This window comes from Heloderma suspectum, chromosome 1 (assembly GCF_057233095.1).
Source record: "Heloderma suspectum isolate Gila_16-S chromosome 1, 16-S_ref, whole genome shotgun sequence".
In the NCBI taxonomy this organism is placed as follows: domain Eukaryota; kingdom Metazoa; phylum Chordata; class Lepidosauria; order Squamata; family Helodermatidae; genus Heloderma; species Heloderma suspectum.
The window spans coordinates 162,371,030-162,387,979 of record NC_139458.1 but is presented as its reverse complement, the minus strand read 5'-3'; the positions used below and the strand labels follow the sequence as shown (position 1 = coordinate 162,387,979).

The following is a 16,950-nucleotide window of genomic DNA, read 5'->3' as shown; positions in this document are numbered from 1 at the left end:
TAATAAGGAGGGAATTCTGGTTGAGACCAGTTGGTTCTTTGCTATTGCTCCCCTGAGGATAGGAATAGTACCAGCTTCCTTGCAGGAGGCAATGATTTGGCTGCTATTGATAAAACCTAACCTGGACCCAGAAAATGTTAACTATAGGCCAGTAACTAATAATTCCTTCCTTGGCAAGGGACTTGAGTGGGTGGTTGCTGGGCAACTCCAAACACTCTTGGATGAAGCTAATTTTCTAGATCCATCTCAGTCTGGATTCAGGTATTGTTTTGGAACTGAAACTTCTTGGTCATCCTATGGGATGACTCTGTCATGAGAAAGTCACAGGGAGCTTAGACTCTGTTAATGCTCTTAGATCTTTCAGCAGTTTACAGTACCATTGACCATGGTATCCTTCTGAACAGATTGTCTGAGTTAGGGGTTGGCAGCACTGCTTCGCAGTGGTTCCACTCCTGCTTGGTGCTTGGATGGTCATTCCAGAAGAAGGTGCTGGAGGATTTCTGCTCAACCCCTTGGAAATTGTGCGTTCATACAGGGTTTCATCTTATCTCCATGGTGTTTAACATTTACTTGAAATTGCTGGGCAAGGCCTGGAGATTTGGACTGAGGTGGCAACAATATGCAGATGTCCTACTCTGGAATGAGCAGAAGCCTATGCAGCTCAGTACAAGACAGGTCAGAAGTTGCAGCATCCAGGAGAGCTCCTAGTGAGCAACTTGCTCGTACAAGGTCTGAGACCAAACTGAAGCCTTCTATGTTACAGTCCCAGATTCCACCCTTTCCTACAAAAAGGGAGCCTTAAAGGGACAGACCTTTGGCCTGTAGCCTAGCACTACTTCATCTCTCCAAGAGCTCATGCCTGGCACACTACCAGCATTGGTGCACTGGCTCCATGGAATGGGGGCTTTTGTAGAAGGGGGTGCTAGTCTGGTGCTGGAGCTAGGTTCAATGGTCTCAGGCTCAGGGGTCTCTGGTTCCTTGGGCTCCGGGTTTCTGGCAGGTCAGGCTCAGGGGTGCTCAGACCTGGAGTTCCCCCTGTGTCACCACTGGTTCTTTGACCTCAGAGTCCATGTCACTGCTGGACTCCTGGGTCATGGCAGCAGATGACACTCAGCTCAGTCTCTGATCAAATCCAGGACAGGCAGTTGTTTTGAATCAGTGCTTGGATGGCATAATGAACTGGATAAAGGCCAATAAACAGACTCAATCCAGACAAGATGGAGGTACTGTTAGTGGGTGGTTTGTCTGGAAATTGAGTGGTATTGAATCAGTTCGGGGATACTCATTGATCCAGAATTGTTACTGGAGGCACAAAGTGTCAGGGTGGAAACTGAGCCGATACAGCCCCAGAGCAGTTCTGATTCTTAGGAGGATCAGCAATCCGTGGGAGAGGAGCCAGCTCATCCCTCACAGGCACAGCAGCTGGCAGAGATTCCTCCTGCTGGCATTCCTGACATAGATAGTGACCCAGGCAGTGAGAGAGTGCAGGAGGGGGGCTTGCTTGACGCAGACGCAGGGAGGGATGAGCGGTGGAGGGCGCGGAAAGGAGGTGTAGTGCCCATTTGGCATGCAAGCAATGGCAGCCTCCCGTGGACCCAAGGGAAAGAGGGAGGATCTCTCTCTAGCCCATAAGTTCAGGGTCTTCAAGTGACTCTCCTTCAAACAGGGATCAACTGCCTACCTGGAGCATAGGCTACTCTGCTGTTCATTGCTTAGTCACTGGTAATTAGCATCTAAAAGGGTCATTAAGTTGTAAAAGCCTTGAAAAGAATCCTTTCATCTGTGTCTTGAGTTGGCTATTGGAGTCTACTGAAGGAGGCTGCCAGGGCGCTCCTAACACAAAGGCATAACTGTACACCATTTATAGGAATTCAATAGCTGACAATATAACTCACAGGTCTCCCACTATCCCAGCTAGTTAGCATCTTAGCCCCCTCCTTCCAGCCAAGTCAAGAAAACAAAAATCTCCCTACTGCTACTGGGGCTTGCTGAAAACCTTTTCTATCGCGTGAATAAATTCACACTTCCTAGGTCCTTCAGCTGTGCTGTTATTTCCTGTCAGGAATGAAGGCCTGCTTTCTGCCATGAGAATAGGCCAGGCTGTCACGTCTAAATCAGCCACCTGGAGTTAAATGTTATCTAATGGGTTCTCGGCTCTACAGCTCAAGGCCAGGCTCAGTCCATGTTAACTGGGAAAGAGATAACAGCTGGGTTTGGTGGGAAGATCCTGCCCCTTCTGAGGTGAGGGTGGCGTGCCCTGAGGGCTGAGCTTTGATTGGCTATCTGAATTCTGCCTTGGGTTGCTAGGACCGGGCCTTAAACAGAGGGACTGAGGAAGAGGTGCATCATCTTCTTGCCCTGTTGGTTTTTGGGGTGGGTGTTGCTGTCTGGAGGCTATCTTGGATGGCCTATACCTTGGTATGTATAGGATAGACTAGCTAGCTTTATCGTTTTGCTCTTGGGGGTGCGTATAAAGGCTTTCTACTTCTTCTTTAGCATTTCTTGTACAATCTACTACCTCTCCCCTTCCCCACTGTTCCTTCTCTTAATAAACATCTCCCAACTTTTAGTTGGTGTGTGTTTCTGAATAACTTCAGTGCTAATTTCAGTGCCTATTGGCCAGGGTAGGAGGCTACTAGGTTGTTGTGTGAATCTGTGGCCAGGCTTGGCCAGTCCTACCTTGCAGGGTTGTTGGGTCTAGGTTCAACTATCCTTCACATTTCCTAACTCAAATCTGGATTCCAGTAGTCTTTGTATCACTTTCCAATTGCTTTGTTGATTTGATCTCCCCCTTTCACTGTCATACAGGTTGAGAAGACCAAGATCTCTGGCAGTTTAGAGTCACTTCTGTCTCCCTCAGAGTTCTCAGGTTCCCATGGCTACTGAAGCTGGTCTTGGAGTTCATTGCTCATTCTTGTCTAACCCAATTACTGACATCATAATTTCAGCAAGTATGTTCTCAGGGTTTTCAGTATAAGGAAGGGGTACTCCTGAAGTCTAGCACTATCTTTTGGTGGCCCATTGAGATTGAACATTGAGATCTGACAAAGCTAATTGTCCATTACTTGCTAATCACAGGTAGCTTGTTAGGCCAGCCCTACCATTAGGCAGAGTGAAGTGACTGCCTCAGGCAGCTACTTTGAAGTGTCATGAAAAGGCTTTATTATTATTCTATTATTATTATTATTAGTTATTATTCTATTTTCTGTCCCAGGAATTGAGAGAGGTACTTGCAGGATTTTCTGTTTCAGGTACCAAAATAACTTGATCAGCTTTGGGTATTATGCACCTTGACTTGAAGCAGTGAGGGCATTTGCTGCTCTGGTTCAGGCAGCAAAATATCTTGGGCCAGCCCCTTTTTTAAATTTTTACAGATGCAGAGGCAATCAGACCTTCTTTCGACATTACCCAAAAATGTCATAAAATGGGAAGCACAAATGACTTACACACCTTTATTTCATGCTTCCAAGTAGCATCCAATGTGGTGTCTTACATTGGGGATCTCTACACCAGCCTAAAATGCTGCATTTAAAATGGGGCTTTCCACTTCTGTTTTAAATGCAGGATCAAAAGTGATTCCCTTCACACGTGCTTCCTTCTCTGTAGATGGCCATTCCCATAGCATTATGTTTCTGTGAAGAGGCATTACACACTCCAGGTTCAGCGATACTTGCTCCTGGGTTCCTGCCCCTTTCCCTCCCCTTGCACATTACTGGTGGGTGGGGACTGACATGCAGACAGCCCACCCACCCACCAATCTCCCCTGGCCCTGCCTCCCTCTTCCATGCTTTTGGCCAGTCCCTGCCACTCAGCCCCTCGCTGCTGCGCCGCCACTCTGTTTTGAACAGGCAGTCTGAAAATGGCGAAAAAATCCATCGACAACCACACTCAGTGCTTCATTCCTGCTAGGGGAGAAACACACGGGGAGGACATGGCGCTCCATTTGCACATATCTGGAAAAATACTGCATTTTTTCTGTTTGAGGAGAACACAGGATAGGTGGGTGGAAATAGTGGAATAATGGCTGGACAACAACGACATCATGTAATGGACCTGCACAATTCAGTGAGTGAGCAACCATGAATGCGCAATAAACTTGAGGTGTAGAGATCCCCATTATCTTCCTCATGGAGAAATGTACAAGCTAAATGCAACTGCTAGACCTCACTCATCTCACTGTGTGTGTGTGTTGGGGGGGGGGGGAGATGTGTGAATTGCTGCTATTTGCTGCCACCCAGAAGCATAGCTATTTGCATATCGTCACTTCAGTGCTTCCAGGTAATGGCTAAAGCTACTTTAAGAGGACTATTATAAGAACAATCAAAACAGGCTTCTGAAATTGAAATTCAGTAATTAACAATTTCACCTGTACATCAAACAGAAATAACTAGTTCCTTTCTGCAAATTTAATGGCTGTTGTTGATTTTAAGGGATGGTCAGAGGAACTGTGTCAATCTTCCTTGTACATTTCTAGCTGTATCTTCTGCTACTGACTGAATTAATATATGTAGATTAAGCTGTTTAATTACTGACCTACAAGCCAGGGAAGCCAGTATTTAGACATCCTTCCATTTGTCTGCATGTCCCAGGGATGCACAAACAGACAGCAGTTTAATCGTTCAGCAGCCTTAAATTAACAAGGGAGAGTTAAGAAGAGATTGTTAAATAGATTCCAAAATACATGATATTCCAGTCAATAAAGTTGCCAGTTTTAAACATAAAAGCCTAGTCAATGTTTTGATAATGCAAGAGTAAATAATGTAAGAGTAATGATTACACAGTAATCCTGATTATATTGCTTGCTTGCACTTAACTTGCATTTTATCCTGGCAACATCATCACTTAAACAGGCTAAGCACTCGAGAGGAGCGTCTACAGTGGTAGTGAGATAATTACCCTTGCACAGGTATGGCACAAATAAGCTAAATAAGCCAAGGAATCGTCTGGGAAATGGTAATAGGATATCACTGTTAAACTAAAAACAACCCCAAAGCTGCAGGACCCCAGCCGTGCCAATAAATGTTATTGTATTGAAAATTAAATTAAGTGCCCATGCAACCGCTGCTGGTACAACAGGAAGCTAGCACTTCCTAAAGCAACTGGAAATGAACCAAAAAGGTTGTTTCCAGACTGGAACAGGTCAGTGAAGCTCACAGAAGCAACAGAAGCACACGGGCAGTATTGGATCTCTTACATTCAGGTCCTCTTCAAATCTTGTATTCAGATGTGCATGATAGGATAAAGGCTATTATGAACAGTACAAAACTAAGCATGTCTGGTCAGATACTGAGTTCAATAGGACTAACTAGGGAATAATAATTTTTCTGTTGAACTCAGTAAATCCACTCAGACTAACTTCTGACCAAATCTGTTTAGGATTGCACAGTTAGTCATATTATCCTTATTAACTACTGTTAATCCTGATTTTAAATGGCTAGATTAATATACTTCAAACATGTATTACATATTTTAAAAATTACAATTTTGCTATCATTATAAAGACATTAGATAAAGATTAAGTATTATTCTACCTAGTTCTCCTTTACAGGGGAGTGGAAGGTTGTCTAGAGTAGTTCCCATTTTCAGAGAGGCAGTGTGAAAAGCAGCTTGCCCTCTTTGGAAGTGGAAACTCCTGCAGATAAATCCTTAAATAAAGAACTAGGTGTTCACATGATGTTCTTCATCATGCTTCTTTGGATGGAGTAGTCTATGCACCAGAGAGCTTTGGCTATTGGGCGGTATAGAAATGTAGTAATAAATAAAGTTGGGAGTGGGAGTGACACAGCAATAGGAGAAGACTGGTGGAATAGGTGATACATGCTGGGGCAAAAAAAATCACAACTTCACAAATGCACTGATGGGGCCTGAGCTGGTGGCAACTGACCCAGAAAGAGATCTTGGGGTTGTAATGGATAGCTCAGTGAAAATGTTGAGCTTCTGCTGCAAAAAGGCAACTTCCATGTTGGGCCTAATTACAAAAGGAAGTGAAAATCATAGAATAGTAGGGTTGGAAGGGGCCTACAAGGTCATCGAGTCCAACCCCCTGCTCAGTGCAGGAATCCAAATCAGAGCATCCCTGACAGATGGCTGACCAGCCTTGTCTTGAATGCCTCCAGCGTGGGAGAGCCCACCACCTCCCTAGGTAATTGGTTCCATTGTTGTATTGCTCTAACAGTCAGGAAGTTTTTTCCTGATGTTCAGCCAGAATCTGGCTTCCTGTAACTTTATTCCATAAAATAAAACTATCAATATCATATTGCCCTCATACAAATCTATGGTGTGACCACATTTTGAATTTTCTATACAGTCCTGATCACCACACCTCAGAAATGAAATTGTAGAGCTGGGAAAAGGTACAGAAAAGGGCAACCAAAATTATCAGTGGGCTAGAGCAACTCTCCTATGAAAAAGGGTTAGAACATCTGGGACTGTTTAGCTTACAGAAAAGGTAAGTACAGGGAGATAGAGGTGTACAAAATTATGCATGGTGTGAAGGAAGTGGATAGGGAGACATTTTTCTCCCTCTCTCATAATACTAGAACCCAGGATCATCCCATGAAGCTGACTGGTGGGAAATTCAGGACAGGATACATGGAAGTACTTTTTCACACAGTGCATAGTTAAAACCATGGAATTTGCTACCACAAAATGTAGCGATGGCTTTAAAAAGGTCATCACAGATGGAATTTGGATGGCTTTAAAAAGGGGATTAGACACATTCCTGGAGGCTCTCAATGGCTACCAGTCTTGATGGCTCTGTGCTACCTCCAGTATCAGAGGCCGTATGCCTATGAAAACCAGTTGCTGGGGAATATGAGTGGGAGGGGGCTATTGCACACATGTCCTATTTGTGGGCTTCCACAGGAAGCTGGTTGGCCACTGTGTGAGCAGAATGCTGGACTAGATAGACAGGCCTTTGGTCTGATTCAGCATGCTTCTTATGAATGTTTTTATGTGATTGTAGCGCACTGTCCCACTTGGCTGTGCACCCAGCCTGGCCCCAGGTTAGTAGCCACAAATTACCTGGCTGGGTTATTTAAATCTAATTATTTCTTAATTTCAGTCCTGCCAATATGGCCCCATAGAGTCCACAGGGCAACTAGTGGGCATGCACCCTGCGCTTTTTTTTTTTTTTTACATGAAATGGAGTGTTCTAATTTTCTATAAGCCGCTTAAGGTCTAATTCAGTGAGTAGACAGGAATATATTTAACTACCTTTTTGAAGTAAGATCCTAGTACTATTCTCTCTGTTTTATCTCTGCCTGGAACAATGTTTGTTGTTCAGAGATAATATTGCTGATCTGCTGATTACCTGTATGTGGATAAACAGAACTACAGCTCTCTAGGGAGAGCTAACGTTCTCTAGACAGATGCAAACAAAACAATTCTAAGATTCTGGAATAGTAATATGAGCAACACAAATGTTACAATACAGTTAGATTCAGAAGGAATAGAGCAGCGGTCCCCAACCTTTTTGGTGCCAGGGACTGGTTCAATTTTTCCACGGACCAGGTTTTTTTTTCCCCACTGGCGGACTTCTGGCTGCTGGGATGCAAATGGCGTCCGCTACACGGATGCCATTTGCGTCCCTGTTCTTTGCAGTAATCGGCTACGTAAAGATTTACGTAGCCTATTACTTGTAGAACAGGGACGCAAATGGGCCGGTGAGGATTCCGGGGGGGGGGGGGGAGGGACGGATCGCCCCCCCCCTGCCCCCGCGGACCCAAGGTGAGGGGGTTTTGCACACCCCTGCGGCCTGGTTACTGACAGGCCACGGACCGGGACTGGTTCGTGACCTGGGGGTTGGGCACCCCTGGAACAGAGTATCTGTAAATTTAAAAATATTCATGGCTGAGCTGAAATACTTGCACACTCTATGCCATTTTCTACCCTGCTCTCCATTACTGTTCCTTTCAAATGTGTATACTATAGTAGTTCCTTCTGCTGTCTCCTTCTTGATGGTCTGCTATAGCCGCTTCATGGACTGAAGCCGTAATTCATTGTATCTCCTCCTGGGCAGAGTGAGTGGATGGGAAGCAAACGATATGAAGTTCTGTACTGAACAGGCAGCAGCCTGGCCACTCAAAACGGGTTCAGTCAGGGTGCTGCTGCGGGGACCAAAGGCCTATAACGGTGGTGGGGAGTCCCTTTAAGCTTGAGGGCAGAATTCAATTTCAGAGAAGATCTCAGTGGCCACATCCAGTGGAGGGTGGTGTCAAAGGCAAAGGGGGCAGAGATAAAAATACAAAAAATACCAGCATATTGTAGTTTAAAGCTCTTACTGACAGTAACTAGGCCATTTTAACCTTTTACAGTTGCGGGTGGGGGGAACTGCACAAAAGCCATGAAACTACCAAATGATCAGTAGTGGGGGAGGGGCAAGTCAATCTGGGAAATCCAGATGTTTCAGCCCATGGGCCTGGATTAGGCCTATGGGCCTGAGGTTTCCCACTCCTTTTCTATAAGATGTGGGAAACTCTAAGAGCCTCTGCTGCTGGAACTGGCTTCTACCTGACTGAAATTTCTGCTCCTGCATGACTTTTCACAGTGGTAACCATTAACGCCTCCTATGAACTCTACTTGGTAAGAAGGATGGAAACTTTTGCTTTCAGATTTGAACCTTGCAGGCATATTTATTTATTTATTTATTACTTATTTATTAGTCCTATTAACATAGTTATTTACCTTGGGTAGCATCCAACGTTAGTCCTACTTAGAGTAGATTCGTTGAAATGAATGGGACGAGTTAATCATGACTACTTTTAAGTTGGACTGGTCTGATGGTAGTGGGTTATTTCAATGTCAATGGTTCACAGTCAGTTACAGATTGACTACTTTTCCTTTCAAAGAGTCTTCCCTAAGAGTAGACCCACTGAAATACTACCCCTTGAAGCAAGACATGCATTTGCATGAAATCGTGTTCGGTGCCACAATGGCACTAAGAGCCATTGTAGTGAAGTGTGTTAGATTAAAACTAGGAACAGCTAGGGCATCGTCATCATGATTTATTTATTTATTTATTTAGTTATTTATTTCAGAGTGCTGTTGTTGATCATTAAGAAGTTTGCTTCCTGAAGGAGGTGGTGCATTGGGGCCACACAGTCCACCGGCATCTGCACTGGACCCCTGTTGTGTTCTGGGTTCACTTCACAGTGCTGGTTATGACCTTTCCAGCTTCAGTTGGTCTGAGCCAGGGCGTACCTGACAGACTACTTCTGTCTCCATTTAATATCCCAGACCTATGCGCTTGACGTTTTCCTCGGTGAAAGATATCTGTGGTTTAAAATTCTACCGTCACCATGAAGACTTCCACATCTCCTTATTAGAAACAAGGCAATGTCTACTCACAGCATAGACTGGAAAGAGTTCTGAGGCATTCAGGTCCCAGTCATTGATATGAGATCCTATCTGCACACCAGGAAATCCAAGCTCATTCACACAGCGATGTATTTCCTTCACAGCCAGCTCTGGTGCTTGCATGGGGAGTGTGCCAAGGCCAATGAACCTCTCTGGGTACTTCTTCACTGTAGTGGCTAAGTCATTGTTTAATAACTGGCACAGGTCTAGAGTATCATGTGGTTTTGCCTGGTAAGAATCATTAGAGGAAGAATGAATTAAGATGTGGCTTTCAAGTTGCAGGGAAACATAACGGTTGGCTGTATAAATAACCTTTAAGTGGAAAGTTACAGAAAACAATGCCTATGCATTAAGCTCCCTTTGGCTAACAAAATAACTAAGGGCACAATACTATCCAGATAGGCATCCGCCTATCCAAAGCAAGGCAGGAGAAGCATGGAGGGGATCATTCCCTCCATGCTTCTCTTGCCCTGCATTTTCAGTTAGACAGCCAATTGCGGAAGGGCTGTGCAGGGGATGAGGCTGCTGCACGACACACAGGATGTGTCGTACAGGCATTTCCACTCTCTCCACCCTGGAACGCCCCCAGACATGCCTCTTTTTGGCTGCTCCGCAGTCCTCTTGCGAGCGCAGAGGACGGGGCTGTTCCGTGCTGCCTCTGAGGCAGCACGGAAGTGGGGGGAGGTCGGTTCCTGGAAAACCAGATATCCTATGGCCGTCTAGCAGCCATAGGATTGCTCCCTCCATAGCTCTCTAGTCAGTATAAACCAGCATATTCAGCACACCTCCTCAAATCCTGCCACCTGGAAGTCCCACACGCTCCTAGGAGTCCTCTAACAGGATAATATATATTTCCTTTGGCATCTCCATTTCTCTTTGCTAGATTTTATACCTTTGAATGTGACAAATTATTGACAGTCCAGTCGCCCATCATGTTGGTAGGCAAAATGCGGAGGATATCAAGGGATTTTTAGCCATCTAGTATAATCATGGATATGTAGCAAGTAACATCTTTTTCTTTTAATTATTGAATTATGAAGATGGAAAACTGCTTACTGATGCCAGAAGGTTATTACAGCCCCTGTTATCCTACATGCTGACTACGTGCTCAGAGTGGGAATGCCAAGCAAAATAACATCAGGGAATTTTTTTCTACTTAACAACTTACTCTGCCAGGGGTAGGGGTAAGGAAGCAAGGAAAGGGATTATTTGATTAGCATATGACTGACAGTCCTATGGTCCTGCCATACTGGCAGCCAGCTTACACCACTGTAATGTATTTCTGTGTAGTATAGTCAGGATTTTATGCAAACCCAACAGAAGAGTTAAGAAAATGACATCAGTACAAATACTAGGGGACATAACAACCTGTCAGCCATTCCTTCAGTAACCATGGCAACATTGCTCACAGTCATCAATCATGAAACAGTGTAGTAATGACAGTCTATATCAGCTAAGAGCCAGTCCATACATGGTGACAGAGAAACACCCCACAACATCACCCTACCACCGCACACACACAAAAACCACAACCCTCCAATTGCAAGACACCACAGTGCCCTCCACAGCAGCAACCACTGTCCTGCAGACAGTGAGAGTCCAGGAAACAAGAAGCTAACAAGGATCCCTACAGACAGGGGAGGAGGTTCAGCTTCCTTTATACCACTCACACACAGAGACTGCTAATAACCCTTCTGAATGAGCAACACACAGGGACGGAAAGAAGGGTGGTATAGTACAATGCCTAGGCAGTTTGCTTGGAAAGAGACATGTATAACAAACATGGAGGCATCCTTGGGACAAGAATTCAAGACCTATTGGGTGAACAATATCCATCTGAGCCCCAGACCTGTAGAAAGACACAGCTTTCACATGCACAAGGCCACCAGTTGAAATCCTGGATGTGATCTCCCTCTAGATGCAGCACCAAATCCTCAAGCTCTGCAGCCACCAAAATTGGAGCACAGGGTTGCGCCCTTCCTGTTGTTCTTTGCTGCCTCCAGAAAACCTTTCTAACAAGTTCACTTTTTTTTTTTTTTAACATGAATGCAGCTCTGGATGAAATTTGTTCAGGGAAACTATTCTGACTTCACAGCAAATATGGATAAGCTCTGTCCATAATATATTTTCTATTTATTATGGACAGAGCTCCTGCACCTGAAATATGAAGAGTTAATAAGAATAACAGATGATTGGCCATTCTCCCACCACATCTTTCAGTGGCTCACTGCCTCTCAATTAGTAGGGTAATAGTTCTCAGGATTATTATTGACAACCAAAACTGATAGGTGTTTAGAATAAAGCCTCCTACAATACACTTAAGAGCCTTGCACACCAATCTTATATTTGTTTCCTATTAAATATGTCCCACTGCCAAATAAGTGTGTGCATAGACTTTTGCAGTCTTAATTGTCACAGCAACATATAGGAATGTATGCCAAGTGAAAATTCATTTTTGTACCAGGTTTTCCCTAAGACAAGTTAAAGTTAGCTAGTTAAATACATGTCAGAACAAAATATTTAATGTGAAATACCCCATGAAGCAGGGAGTAAAAGAGAGTATCACCATGAATACTAGTCACATATCTTTTTTCCCCATATCAGACATTTTGTAACATTATTTATATACTACCATTCAATTTGAGTTTGAGGATCAGCCATAAAATGCAAGAAAAGGGTCAAATACAAACACTATGGGTAGAAAACTACGGATAAAATCAGTCAAGTTATAACAAGGATGAATTGAACCCCCGGTCTGAAATTTTCTAGGGTCTAAGAGCCTACTTCCACTTTTGGTCACCAACTGCTGTTCTCAGCAGAGCATTTTCCTACCGCAAGCAGCATCTAGTACAATTCTGGGTAAGGAAAATCACAGATTTTGTCCTGAATGTACATTCACTTCTGCATGTGGTAGTCTTATATATGATTTTGCTATTGCCTAACAAATTTCTAAATTTCTTATGTGTATATCTGTCATGCTCTACCTGGAGGAGGATTTGTCTGAGGAAGAAGAGGAGGGGGCAGAGCCAGCACAATGGGTTCCAGCCAGAGCTAAGAAGGGAACAGGAGACGTTGGCTGACAGTCCTCCCCTGAAAACATTACAGGAACAACCTCTTGAGCAGTTCCTGAATTTCCCCAAATGCTGGACACAGAACCTGAGTTGATCCATCCCTCTGAAAGGCGTAGAATCAGACGTGAACAGCAAAAGAACAAAAGGAAGTATTTTGTTCTTTTGGGGCCTCTCTTAAAAGCAACACACTGACCTAATTAGCCAGCTGTGATGATCATCGGCCAGCTATAAATTCAGCCCTGCAGATGCCAACTTTCTGCTGCAAATGGCACCTTAATCTTGGCTTTGGCATTCCAAGATACCAGATCTGACAGGCTCCTAGAACTTCAGCTACCCATCTGGACAATGTTTTTGGACCCCCCCCCCCCCGACTGGCCTTGATGCTTGATAAAATGGATGCTGGTGAACTGATCTTTCGACTACTTTGACCTCGCCTCTGCCTCTGCCTACAAAACCTCCTCGTAACTCCTGTGTATGACTTCAGACTGAACTGGTTGCTCTCTCACTGCTGCTCCTGGGACTAGCTGTGCCTTGGCCAAGGCCCTTGCCTGCGTTGAAACAGGACAGTTTGCAGCCTTTGCCAATTGGCCAAATGGAGGCTGTGCTACAGGAGAACCAGGTCCTCAGGGACCAGGTAGTCCAGCTTGCTGTTGTAGTAAACAACCTGCAGACTCAGTTGGTTCAACTGAAGGCTACACTGCCTCCCACCATGAGACTAAGTGCCCAGTAGCACCCCCAGGAAAACTGATGGGACTCCTGACCAGTTCCTGGCCTTCTTGGAACACTGCCAGATGTATATCCAGAAGACTTCCCAACAGACCAAATAAAAGTAGCTTTTCTGATTAGCCTGCTGACCAGACCAGCCGCCAAATGGGCCAGGCCCTATGTCCTACAGAATAGCCCTATTCTGACTGGTCTCCCTGGTTTCCTGGAGGCAATGCAGGCCATTTGGAAGGACTCCCCAAAAGGAGAAACCACCAACCAACACCTCTGCCAGGGTAAGGGATCTGTCACTGAGTATGCCAATGCTTTCCGCTTGCTGGCCCAGGACTTGACCTGGAAAGAGTCTGCCCTTATAGACCAATTCTGGGAGAGCCTAGCAGATACATCTTAGATGAGCTGGCCGGTATTGGCCACCCTGAGACCTTGACAGCCCTGATGCAATGCGGCAGGCGGATCAATGGGCGATTGGAAACCCGTCACCAAGCCCACCAGTCATTGGCCTTTAAAGCAGCAGAACTGCCTGCTGACCCGCACAGGACTGTGGGACTTGGGTCCCTACCACCCACCATGGCTGAGGAACCCATGCAGTTAGGGGCACTTGACCCCAACTGACCCCTGAGGAAAAGGAGTGACACCGATGACAGGGACTCTGTGTTGTGGCACCACAGGGCACTTCGCCAGGAACTGCTCTGCCAAGAGAGTGAGACCCACACCACCAGAAAATGACCAACCCCAGGTCTAGAAGGGCTCCTTGGTCTGGGGTAAGAGAGCCTGATCCACTCCTAAGAGCCCCATGGAACATCGCGGCAGCCCCTGCTCATGGCAGCCTCCTTAAGGGGCAATAACCATGAGACCTGGCAGGTAGGGGCCATGATAGACTCTGGGGCCTCCAGTAACTTTATGGATGCCGAATTCGCCTATTGCCACCACATCCCTAAATGGCGGCTGGATGTGCCACGCCCGGTGGAAATCGTTGATGGATGATTGCTCTGGTAGGGCTCTGTCACACATGAGACAGTGCCTTTGACCCTGGAAATTCAGGGTCACACAAAGCAGCTCCAATTCTACCTGGCTGTGGTACCCAACTTCCCATTAGTCCTGGGCATGCCCTGGATCACACTTCATGATCCCCATATCTCCTGGTCCTGGAGGGAACTACTCTTCGCTTTGGACTACTGCCAGGAGCATTGCTGGCCTAAGTGGGCAGCGGAGGCAGCAGACCCAGAACTCCTGGCACCCTCATGCTCCCTCCCGGCTAAGTACTGGGATTTCCAGGATGTCTTTGATAAGAAAGAAGTGGATCGTCTGCCTCCACATCAGCCCTATGACTATGCTATCGAGTTGGTTCCCAGATCCCCCATCCCTGCTGGCCAGATCTACTCACTCTCAGAGCCAGAACTTGCAGCCTTACAGGGCTTCCTGGAAAAGAATCTTTGCTGGGGCTTCATACAGCCATCGACCTCCCCAGCAGGTGCTTCCATCCTGTTTGTTAAAAAGAAATGTGGTGAACTCCACCTCTGTAATGACTAACGGGTCCTGAACTGCATCACCAATTGCAACCAGTACCCTCTATCACTCATACCCGAACTTCTGGAACAACTCTGGATAGCCAAGGTTTTCACCAAATTGGACCTAAGGGGGGCTTACCATTTGGTCCAGATCTGCAGCAGTGTCATGCCCCCCTCAGACTCCTCCAAGGATGAAGGGGAATGGCAGGCTCCAGACCCAGGGGAAGGGATCAGCATAGAAGGAGCCTGAGCCCCCTCACCCGTTATGGAGGTTCCTGGCCCAGTTGCAGTCTCCCCAGAGGATTCGGAGGGCGAAATGCCACTGACCCCTGCAGAATGAAGGCAGTGTAGGCGAGCCTCTGTCCGTTTAAGACAGAGAGGCTCTCAGAGGCAGAAGGACTGATTAGATACAGCTGCCTCAAGTCATGGTTGTTAAAAGGGGTTGGCAGGCTGGGGCTAGAGTGCTGAAGAAGCAACGTCGTGTCACGTGCCGGGCCTCAGCCTTGGACCTTGTGCACCTCTGTGCTCGTGTTCCCTCGTGTGTTTTGGACCTTGGACTGGACAAAGGACTTCTCTTTGCCTTGATGCTTTGGACTCACTGTCCGGGTAAAACATCCCTTGCTACAAGCCGCTTTTTCGCTTCCCAGCCTTGGACAGGTTTACAAACCTGTTATCAGCCTGTGATTTATCGCCGCCAGCTGTGGTCAGCTGGCAGGAGCTGACAACCAGGGATTAATGGAGGAAAGCATTCCAGACCCGCTATGGCCATTATGAATACACCATTATGCCTTTCGGGCTCTGCAATGTCTTAGTATCTTTCAGCATTTCATGAATGATGTCTTCTGGGACTATCTCGGCCGCTTCATCATTATTTACCTAGATGATTTTCTGATCTACTCTTCTTCCTCAGATAAATCCTCCTCCAGGTAGGGCATGACAATATCCATACACAGATCTACAAAGCAGTTGTTTTTTTTCCATTCATGGCACTTTGAATCCAAGCCCTTTGTGTTTTTGTAGGGACTGGTGAAGTGGATGGGGATGCAAAAATGATTGCATCGGGTCTCATGAGCAATAAGAACAGAGAAACAGAACAAAGAAGGAGGAACAGAAAGTTGAATGGCATGTGCTAAATCCCATTTTGTAACTTTAGAAGTCTCATCTGCTTTATTTGTGGTTTCCGAGCCTTCAGCGGACACTTGCCTTGTTCTGCTGTGTAGCAGTGTATATCTGGCCTCCCCCGCAATAAATTTTATTAGTACATATAGATGATACAAATTCATCTGAATCTTTAAAACAACAAATATACAGCTGGTTAAGCGAACAAGTGAACGCATAGCATATAAACGCATAGACCAAATATGCCAAGATAATAAAAATCCATTTCTAAAAAGAAAAAATCTCAAGGCAGGGGAACCACATGAAGATAAAGAGTCTTACTGTCCAGATCTTATAGAGCTGAGTAGACCTGTCCATACTTTGCCATGAGTCGCTACAGCAGTCCAAAATCCATCGCCTTCTCGATCAATGAAATTAATGAATGATAACCATGTACATCCAGATGTGTCAATTGATGTTTCATCTCTTGAATACCTAACTTGCTGAGTCAGTTTCTCCAATAATGCCAAATTCCACACTCTCCCATACCAGTCACTCAAATCAGGAAGCCTATCACATTTCCAGTTTTTAGCAAAAACTTGTCTAGCAGCCGGAAAAAAAGAAATTAAATCTTTTTGCAAATAATTCGTATTAAATTCATTATATAGATTAAGAAGGGCAAGACTTGAGTCAAGGCTTAATGAAAATGAAATTAACAGAATTACTAATCAATCTTGCCCCAAAAGATTTGAGGAAATGGGCAAGTCCACCAATGATGAAGATATGTACCAATGGATCCACCCATATTGGAGATTTACTTTTGCTTATTCTTGAGAGCTTTACTGGGATGAGATGTTTTTCTCCACAATCATGAGGATTAATAGAAACCATTTTAAAAAAATGAAAGTTAAGCATTCACATCAGAATAAAACACCAAATTTTCTTATATTCTTATATGCAGTTGGTATATTAGTAAGAATGTGATATTATAGTACTTCCATCCATTATAAATTTATACAACTTTACACACCATTCATTATAATAAACTAAACATTATCTCTACATCTAAATTCACTGAAATGCCATTTATAGCGATCTTTTTGCAATTGCAGGGTAATTGATTAATTACAAGGATTTCTGCCTCCCTTTTTGCATTTACTGCTCTTGATTTTTGCAGTACAAATGAAAACAAT

General features: G+C 45.0%; 1 protein-coding gene across 1 annotated transcript in view; it reads right to left on the bottom strand.

Moving 5' to 3' along the window:
- ACMSD (aminocarboxymuconate semialdehyde decarboxylase) overlaps positions 1-16,950 on the bottom strand; it is a 99,619-nt gene that overhangs the window by 22,813 nt on the left and 59,856 nt on the right. Inside the window, exons 6-7 of the mRNA XM_084808971.1 lie at positions 9,349-9,585; positions 4,534-4,627 (exon numbers count right to left, since the gene is read on the bottom strand). Coding sequence (XP_084665097.1) covers positions 4,534-4,627; positions 9,349-9,585 — 331 coding nt within the window. The remainder of the gene's footprint in view (positions 1-4,533; positions 4,628-9,348; positions 9,586-16,950) is intronic.